This window comes from Crocodylus porosus, unplaced genomic scaffold (assembly GCF_001723895.1).
Source record: "Crocodylus porosus isolate Cpor-Errol unplaced genomic scaffold, CroPor_comp1, whole genome shotgun sequence".
Taxonomy (NCBI): Eukaryota; Metazoa; Chordata; order Crocodylia; family Crocodylidae; genus Crocodylus; species Crocodylus porosus.
Genome location: NW_017728931.1, coordinates 53,444,271 through 53,453,991, shown reverse-complemented (window position 1 = coordinate 53,453,991; position 9,721 = coordinate 53,444,271). Strand labels below are relative to the sequence as shown.

Here is a 9,721-nt window from a genome sequence, read left to right as displayed (position 1 = left end):
CCCCGGTGCTCTTTCCTGCCAAGGCAGGGGGTCGGACTAGATGATCTACCTAGGTCCCTTCCGACTCTAGCTACTATGAAACTATGAATTCCAGTACCTAACACTTATATCAGGGCCCAGAATATTTACCACTATATGCAAGTTTGTGCATAGGGCATTGATTATCCTTGTTCCTAATTTTTAGCCCACATTATTATTATACCTCAGTAGATGAAGTGTCCGCAAGGTAGCTCTATGGCCAATCCAAGTCAACCTCTAGTCCACAGTATATTTTCAAGCGGCCTACGAAGGGGGGCAGATGCACAGGTGGTATAAATCACTGCAGTCCCACTGCTCTGAAATGGAGTCTTTCTGATTTTACATCAGTTTTTAGCAGCTGAGAATCTGATCCAGTTTGGCAGATGCAGGCACCTCTGTTTAGTTCAGTTTGCCAGGTCTCAGTGACATGAGGTTGGAAAGGGCTAGGACTCCACTATTCTTATTCATTCTCTAAATATTTTTCTCTCAACAGCTCTGAAAAGTCCAGCTGCATTTCATGAACAGAGAAGGAGCTTGGAGCGGGCCAGGGTAAGACAGTTTATCTTTGGAGGTTTAAGGGAAGTCAAAAGTGGTGGGTGTCAAAGTGTTGTGCCAGACAACTCATAGCTGTAAATGGGATGGAGTAAGAGACCAGTCCACAGTCTGGAACCGGTACTTTGTTTTCATAGCCATAAAGACGTGTAAGACTGAGGAGTTATTTATATCGAATGGTAGTTTCACCCTCACTGTACCTGGGCCCGACTACACTCTAGCTGAAAACAGTACCTAGAGTTCACCAGACGGAAGAATTTGGGGAATGGCAGTATTTTTCTACATGTCTACAAAAGCTTTATGTGGTCCATCTTCATGGCATCAATTGTACCCACCCATTCTAAGCAGCTGTATCCTTCTTTGAGTGAAAATGCCTGGCTTCTGCATTGCATGTTGTTACCTAGATGACAGGTAACCGTGTAGGTAGGGTACTGATAAAAGAGGCAGAAACAGGTCTGCAGCCCAACCTTTTGTTTACTTGCACCTTAAAACATGAAAGCAAACATTTAGCCAAGGTCTATCTTAGTACCCACAGCATAGATTTTCACCTATTGGTATAGGTGAGACCCAAGAGGAGACTCAAGAAGTGAGAAGAGGGTGGCACACAGACTGGCAGCAGCTCTTTTTGGATTTGCTGACTTCTCCAAATTTGCCTGCAGCCTATGTCCAATACTTATAGATGGCTGATTTTAATATTCAAATAAATGGATGCTGATTGGTTTAATTTAAATTTTTTTGGTCCACTGAAACTTTTGGAACTGGACTGAACCAGATCTCTTGTGAACTTGGAAGGTGTCAATTAGTTGAGCTGTATATATCCTTGGAAAAGAGGGAGGGTTTCTTATTTACTTTTCTTCACTGTGGAATGTTATTCCGGTTTCTTCTTTACCTTACTTTATGGTCTTCTCTGACCAGGCTGTTTTTTGTTTTTACAAATTAAGCATTTTAACAAAAATACATCTATTATAACAAATTGACATCTAATACATTTGGCTACATCAGTCACTACTACTATTTTAAGATAAAGCTATGATATATTGTATATAGATTGTGTAATATATCGTCTTCCCTTATCTCCATTCAGGCCATGTGCTTGGTTTCATTGTGCTTGATGGCTTCCTTTACTTGCGGACCAAGTTAGTTGTCACATCTGCAAAGGTTTTACACTATGCTCACTCAGAAAAAGGCTTTGGACCTTCTGTTTAGTAGCACTTCTGCAGCTTAGCGTAAGCCCTTTGAAAATGGCCAGTGCTGGCAATAATGTGCATTTCCCTTAGTCTCGTGTGCTACCAAGCCCTGGGCATTTCTCTTTTCTAAAAATGACCATGGGGATCCCACATAGTTTTGAGTCAAGGCTAAAATCACAGACGTTGAAAAAGAGGAAGTCAAGGGAGACAGGCCCTGCACTTCATGCTGCTGCTGCTTGAACAGGGGATTTTCTAGATTATTTCAGTTCCCCAAAAGGCCTCTAGGGAATGTGATTCTGACCAGACCACTTGTTCTGAGAAGAAATTATTAAAGCCTCCAAGGGACCATGCCTGAAGTTAGTGCTTTGGTTTGCTGTACACTGCCTCCAGGCTTCCAGTCTCAGGCCTTGTCTGTAAGTGCCAAGAGCAACATCCTCAGCCTAGAGGTGCTTGTTTCCATGCATTGCTGTGTGGCACTGCCTTCTCAAACAGAGCTACGAGCAGCATCACAAGCCAGGGTGAGGCTTGTTGCAGAGTTCGGGTCCCACATGCACAGGGTCTCCAGTTTAACAAGCAGTCAAATTTACAACAAGCGTACAGCCTACCTGCCAGCCAGCTCCAAATGCTAGCATTGTGTGTGCACCCTCTGCAAACAACTGAGCCAAAACTCAACATCATAAATGTAAAAGGAAACACAGGGTACGTCTGTACTGTCTCCTTAGTGCTTCCTTGGTTTGCCTCCTTCTGCTGTATACTTGCTGCTCACCAAAATATTTCTGGTTACTTTTGTGTCTGTGCCCAAAGTTGCTGTCAGAATCTCGACCTTCAGCTTGCCTGTGAGAGCAGCAGTGGGCGCATCCAGATTTACGCCAACAGTGGCCATGCAACATTTTGTCAGTAGGTGGACGAGAAGCACATGGGCTCTGCTCCCACTGGGCTTCTTTCCTGGCAACAATCTCAGGATAAAGAACATAAGAACTGTCGTTTGCTAGGTCAGAGCATAGGTGCCTCTCAGCATCTATTCTCTGCCACTATGTGACAGGATAGGCAAGATGGACTTATGGTGTGACCCAGTAAATGGCAGTTCTTCTGTGCTTGTGTCCATCTTGCCCAGTATCCTGTGTCACACAGACAGAGACTGGCAGAGAGTAGGTGCTGAAAGGGAGACTGAACAGGGTGTGACTAAGGTTTTTCCCACTGTTGTTCTGTCACTTGCAGTCTCCAGCATTTAGGGTCTAGGAAGTTCTGATTCAGAGGCTGCACCTCTGTCAGCTCCCACAACACACAGTGTCAATGAGTTCCACATTTTAACTATAAGCTATGTGAAAAAAACAAACTTCCTTTTATTAGTTTTAAACTTACTACCTCCTAGTTTCATTTTGTGACCTCTAGTGCTTGCATTGTGAGAGAGATAGTTAATAATACATCCCTATTTATTTTCTCTTTACCATTTAATATCTTGTAAACCCTTACCACTTTCTCGGTCAAACCTCTCTTTTCTAAACGGAATAGGCCTTGCCTCTTTAGTCTCTCCTCATATGGAAGCCCCTCCACACCACTTACCATCCTTGTTGCCCTTCTCTGGACCTTCTTTCATTCTTTGATATCCTTTTTGCGGTATAGGGACCACAACTGGGCATGGTACTCAAGGTGTGGATGCACCGTGGACTTACAAAGGGACATGATGATACTTTCCATTTTGTTTACAGCTCCCTTCTTAATAATCCCTAACTTTTGTTTGCCTTTTTGATGGCTGCTGAGTACTAAGCTGAAGTTTTTAGCAAACTGTCCACAATGAATCGTAGGTCTCTTTCGTGTGTGGTAACAGCTAATGCAGAGCCCATCATAGTGTAGTTATAGTTTGGGTTATTTTTGTCCATGTGCATAACTTTACACTTACCTACATTGAATTTCATTTTCCATGTAGTTGCTCATTTTCTTAATAGTGCTAGATCCTTCTGTAATTCTTCACAGTCCTCCTTGGTCTTTACCACTTTGAATAATTTTATGTTATATGCGAATTTGGCTACTTCCAGATCATTTATGAATATGTTAGTATGGAAATAGCATAGGCCTACCCCTGAAAGCTTGGGCCATGTTGAGTAAAGAGGAAAAAGAGTTGAGGCTCTTGATGGAGCCCCTGTGTCTTGTTCTGCTGAAGGGCTGTCAACAGCTGCATCCTCTGCTGAAGGACCATTAGTAGCTGCATCCTTACTGGCTTCACGTACAGGTTTGGGACACAGAACAAGACATTTGCTGTTGGGCAAACTGATCCTGTAGCATTTGAGGTTTTACATACTGAAAGTAAGCTCTTGAAGGGAAAATGCATCCCCCCCCTTTCAGTGTGCAGTTTATTCATATGTAACAGTTAAGGATGGATTAAAAATTGAAATCCCCCATGCTGTCCAGGGCTGTCTGTTCACTTGAGTTCAGTAGATTCTTGTTTGTCTCTGCTGCAGACGGAGGACTATTTGAAACGGAAAATCCGATCCCGGCCAGAGAGAGCAGAACTGGTCAGGATGCACATTCTGGAAGGTATGACACGTAGTAAAGGGAAGGAGCCATCTACAGCATACATTAAATCATGCCAGCTGCTTACTCACTTGGACTTCTTCCACCGCCAAGTCTTGTTCACCTGGTGGTTGATAAAGAGTGGCAGTGTCGTGGCCCTCTAGGAAGGAGTTGCTACTTCTTTCACGGATCTATTGTGTGAACCCCGAACTGTGCACAGTAGTAGGGCCTGGAATAAAAGGAAAGTGGGGTGGATGTGGACTATTCTTCTAGCCAGAGAACTTCTTAAAGTGTTCAAACAAGTAAGAAGGTTGAAAGTTCAGCTAGAGAGCATGCAAGTCCAATTCTGGCATCAGAGATGGCATTGATACACTGTATATGTATAAGGATGGAAATCAAATCAGATGAGATGAACATGAGTTGAGTGACACCAGTCTGAGCGTAGGGGGCATGTCCCATCCCATGTCAGGAGTGCAAGCTTGTAAATGGAAGCAAAGTTCTGCAGTCACATGCAGGGCAGGCCTCGTCTGACAACTTATTTACTTCCCCCCGAGCAGAGACCTCAGCTGAACCCTCCCTGCAGGCCAAGCAGCTGAAGTTGAAGAGGGCTAGGCTGGCAGATGACCTCAATGAGAAGATAGCCCAGAGGCCAGGTCCCATGGAGTTGGTGGAGAAGAATATCTTGCCTGTGGAGTCCAGTCTGAAGGAAGCCATCATTGGTAGGAGCAGAGGATCTCTGTTTGTGGGGAGGTTCCCAAAGTGGGGTGGTATTTTCCATTACACGTGCATTCGCTTGCCCCTAGGGAGTGCAGTCCTATGATGTCCTTTTTTTCTGTATCCTGGAATTATAGCCTCTTCTGTTTGGAATGGAAAACTCCCTCCCCAGCTCAAATAGTCGTGAAAAAACACTAGATTTAAGGGATGTAGCTATCCTAGAACAATGTAAAGTTAATCCTGAAATCCCTGTGACTGAAGAACTGCTATAGGATTGCATTTCCCATCTTGTGAATCCCCCACTTCTTTGAAAATCCCTTTATCTGTATAGCTAACCTCTGTGGTGGAGGCCTGGGAGAACCCCCTGACTGTGTCAGATTAGGAAGTGGACAGACAGGGAAAATGAGGAAGCAGTTGTGGAGAGGCAAAGGCTTTCCTTGGACCCCATATCATCTGAGGATTCAACCTTTTAAAAATAAAGAAGCACAGACATAAATCATGCCAGGACCCTTTCCAGGGCAGAGAGGACAAACTGGACATACCTTCCTCTTTCTCTCCCAGTACCTACTGAGCTGGGAAGGCTGCAAGCAGCCTTAGGTGCACTTTCCTCAAGCATAGACAGCCACTGGAGGCATTGTCACTTCTTTCAGAGATGAACAGAGGTACACACATGAGCAAGGCTGCATGTAGGTCACTGTGGAGTGCAGGGCAGTAAGCCTGGCTTTCCCATTCCACCAACAATAGTCTAAGGAGAACAGTGGATGAACTTGTAGTTGATACTGAACCAGAACATGAGAGGTCTGGGGGCTGTTCCTGGCTCTGCCACAGGCTCTTCTGTATGACTTTGAGCAGGTCACTGAATATTTTTACTTCAGTCCCTCATCTGGAAAATGAGGCTGATAATACTTTTCTGTCTGAGTGGGATGTCTGAGGATAAATCATTGTTTCTGGGGCACTGGGGAGGGCCTGGTAGGCAGGTAGAAGCACTATCTGCAATCAGGACCACTACTTTTGACTGACCCCAACCCTTTTTGGGTCTTCTAAGAGACTATCAACGACTCCTTGAAGAGAGGAATGCTACCTCCTACGCTGTAGCATATAGCCAGTAATGGCAGTAAAGTCACCACTACTTGACACTAGACTGCAAACGGCTACCCAGTGTCAGACCTTCCTTTTCTACTAATTGAGAGACAGCCAAAGAGTATCTGAATGCTCCTTATAAAGTGACATTGTCTGGACCCCTCTGTCAGTCTTCAGGCCAGGTTATTGGAGAAGTAGCACCTGTTTTTTTATCCTAGTAGGGGCCAACCTTTTTGGCTGGTGTGTTACAAAATAAGCCTACACCCTCCCCAGTCCCACTCTGATCTTCATCCCCTGCCCAGTCTGTTGCTCTTCTTTCCTTTCTATGATCCATGATCCCTGCTCATCTGTAATGCTGCTCTCTCCTTCCTCCCCTCTCTCTTGCTGTTCTCTCTTCTCCCTCCCCACTTTGTCACATGGCACATACAGAAGTTGTCCATGCTGCAAGTTGGCCACCCCCATTCTAGTCAGTGACTTTTTCTTGCCCTTGGGCAAAAGAAGTGTTTCTATACCCCTGCTAGATCAATCTGCAGCATTTGATATTAGTGATCACCAAATATTCTTCAGAACTAAATAGAAATAACCTGAAATAGCTGGGGTCTGTGCTGTACTCTTTGATCATTTGAGGTTTGTGATTCAAGCATACCCCAGACTGCTCCCTTCTCTGCCAGCTGGCCTATAATACTGTCTTTGGGCAACATTTGTGGTCAGATAGAACAAACTTTTATTCTCCACCATTGTCTGAATGTGGGGTTTGTGTTTTCAGTTGGGCAGGTGAACTACCCAAAGGTTGCGGACAATTCCTCCTTTGATGAGGACAGTAGTGATGCCCTGTCCCCTGAGCAGCCAGCCAGCCATGAGTCCCAGGGATCTGTACCATCCCCAGTGGAGGCCCGAATTGGTGAACCACTTCCAACCATCATGGGGACATTGCCAGCCCAGGTGAGAACGCAGTGTGTTGACTCTTTCTTTTCTTTGGGGTCACAAAACCCTCTCTGAATTGGGGCAGTTGATCCCTAACGAGTGAGGCACAGGCATCCACAAGCTGCCATTACTCAAGCCTGGTCTGTGTTCCTTACTGTGTTTTTGCAATATATTTTGGTTTTAAGTGGCACCAGTGAAGGCCTTTGATTGCCAGGGTGCCCCATGGGTAGGATTGGGAAGGAGTTGGCATCCATGATGCTCTGGTGATGCAGGAAGGCAGGGTCGATAAAAAATCAGGTATTTAAAAAATACACAATAGGATTTTTTAAAAATTTAAATCAGATTTTTTTTATTTAATTGTTTTTTTAACTTTTTTGTTAAGATGTTTTTAAAAAAAACCCCAACCTATATAAAGATAATTTTAATTTAAGATATGTTAGAGCTCAAAGATATTATCATGAAATAGGGATTATAACTTCTAATGATTTACTATCTGAGACAATATATTCATGTAACCTTTTTAGAAAAGTTTTATAAATAGGTTACAACAGGCCATGGACTGTATTAGGGGCCCAATCTTATGAGGTTCCCAGAGGCTTCTCGATAGATTAGTAAGGATTAAAGAAAACCACTTAACGCAGTGGGACTCAGTGTTCATCTGGAAGATCCCATTAAGCATCTCTGTGATGCTTAGTTTCAGTTTTCAGACTGTGGATTTGTGTCTCCAGAGATAACATCCTTGTTAACAGCAGTATAGGGGAAGGAGAGAAGACAGACCTGATTACCTGTCCATCAGCCCTATTGTCTCTCTGCAAGTTTGTGTACACAGAGTCAAGCCCTTACCTCTCTCTGAAAGTGCAAAGTTTCAAGAAGTTAAATGAATCAGATTTTGGGGGTGGAGTAGATCTGGGCAAGGAGGAGGAGTCTGGAGATGAGTGCAAGGAGGAAAGGGTAGTAGAAACAAAAAACAAACATTTTGAGCAGAAAATTCCAGAAGTCTTGAGGGATAAGTTTCTGAGTATAGCCTCTCCATTGATTTGAGATCTAGTCCAGGAATGGTATGGTAGAAGGGAAAGGTGGGGGTGTTGGTTTGGAAATGGAGCTTAAACTCCATCCCTGCCTTAGGCTGGTTTGCTCGCACTGCAACAGGTAAGGTAGCAGATGGCTATGTAATGGTGTGGACCCTGTCTCTTTAGTGAATGTCTCCCATAGATCATTTACATTGTGTGTTTTCCAGAAAACAGAAAAGGAGAACACTGCTTCTTTGTGTGTATTTCACACTCTCTATTTTTCCTTTTTTGCAGGGTATATCACAGTTACAGATCACTGTAGACTCCAGTGAAGCATCGTTCCTACCTGAACAGCCACCTCCTCCCTTGCCTCCACCGCCTTTGCTGCCTCCTAATCTCACCAGTGGAGCTCTTGTTCCTGCTGCCAAGCCCCCACCAACACTTATTAAGGTACCTTGGTGGGGCATCCCCATTTCTGTATAATAACAAAACTTAAGATGAGTGCTCTGTTGTGGGTAGAAAGTGGGAGTGAGACACTAGATCATGCTCCAACACTGGAGCAACTTCCTGTGTCACTTGCTGTCTCCCCCGGCCTCCATTCACAGAGCCTTTAATGGGCTTTTCTCCACACACCTGATGAACATACAACTTCAGCAGCCGCGATCCATAATTTCTGGATGCAGACAGCTTTTGAAGTACCCAGAATCGGCTGGGGTCAGAGATGAGAAGTCTTGGCTAGATGGACCAATGGACTGTTGGGCTGAGCAGGCCTTCTGTTCTAGTTTTTGCTCTACCCCTGTATAAGGTATTGGAACTAAGTGAGCTGCTCTCTGTGCTTTATTGTTGAGGATCTAGGAATGTGGAAAGGCCCCTGGGTTATATCTGGAGAGTTTTGAGATGCAAAACCAGGCTGCTTTCTGATTAGGGTTAGATGTTAATGTCAACCACATTTTTTTTTCACTAGGCTGGTAGTAAAATACTGGAAACAGGGTACCCAGATAAGTTGTGGAATCTCCATCCTTGGAGCCAAAGCCTTGGCTGAGATGATCTAGTTGGGGATGGTCCTGCTTTGAGCAGGGGGTTGGACTAGTTGATCTCCTGAGGTCCTTGCCAACCCTCATTTTCTATGATTCTATGGAATGCCTTGACTGCACCCACTCTTACTCTCTTCCTTTTCTGTTGAATAGCAAAGTCAGCCCAAGACTGCCAATGAGAAGTCTCAGCGCAGCAAGAAATCCAAGGAATTGAAGCCGAAAGTCAGGAAGCTTAAATATCACCAGTACATTCCCCCGGACCAAAAGCAGGACAAAGGAGCCCCTCTCATGGATTCATCTTATGCCAAAATACTGCAGCAGCAACAGCTCTTCTTGCAGCTCCAGATCCTCAACCAGCAGCTGCAGCAGCACTACAACTATCAAAGCATCCTGCCAGCCCCACCAAAGTATGTGTCCCACAACATTTACCTTCCATGTGGACGGTTATTGTGGTCCTCCAGAAGGAGTCTTTTGTTGGGTTAATCAGTCAGGCAGGAGCGTCTGAACTTAGTTGGTTTGTTAGTATTCAGAGTTGGGAGTTCTGGGTGCAGTTAAAAGGCTCTAATTGGCTGGTGTCATATTTGCAATGATCAGGAAGCTTCTGGTACATACTGCTGCAAGTGTCTGTGCTTGGCTTCTTAGCATGAGGAGGGACAAATGGTGATGAGCACTTTCCATCTCAGTTTTGATG

The 9,721-nt window shown here is 44.5% G+C and overlaps 1 protein-coding gene across 2 annotated transcripts in view; it reads left to right on the top strand.

Moving 5' to 3' along the window:
• Positions 1-9,721, top strand: part of MKL1 (megakaryoblastic leukemia (translocation) 1) — a 107,624-nt gene that overhangs the window by 87,628 nt on the left and 10,275 nt on the right. For both annotated transcript variants that reach the window (XM_019544980.1, XM_019544979.1), the window contains 6 exons: positions 512-567; positions 4,217-4,292; positions 4,826-4,987; positions 6,829-7,004; positions 8,291-8,446; positions 9,184-9,437. In XM_019544980.1, coding sequence (XP_019400525.1) covers positions 512-567; positions 4,217-4,292; positions 4,826-4,987; positions 6,829-7,004; positions 8,291-8,446; positions 9,184-9,437 — 880 coding nt within the window. The remainder of the gene's footprint in view (positions 1-511; positions 568-4,216; positions 4,293-4,825; positions 4,988-6,828; positions 7,005-8,290; positions 8,447-9,183; positions 9,438-9,721) is intronic.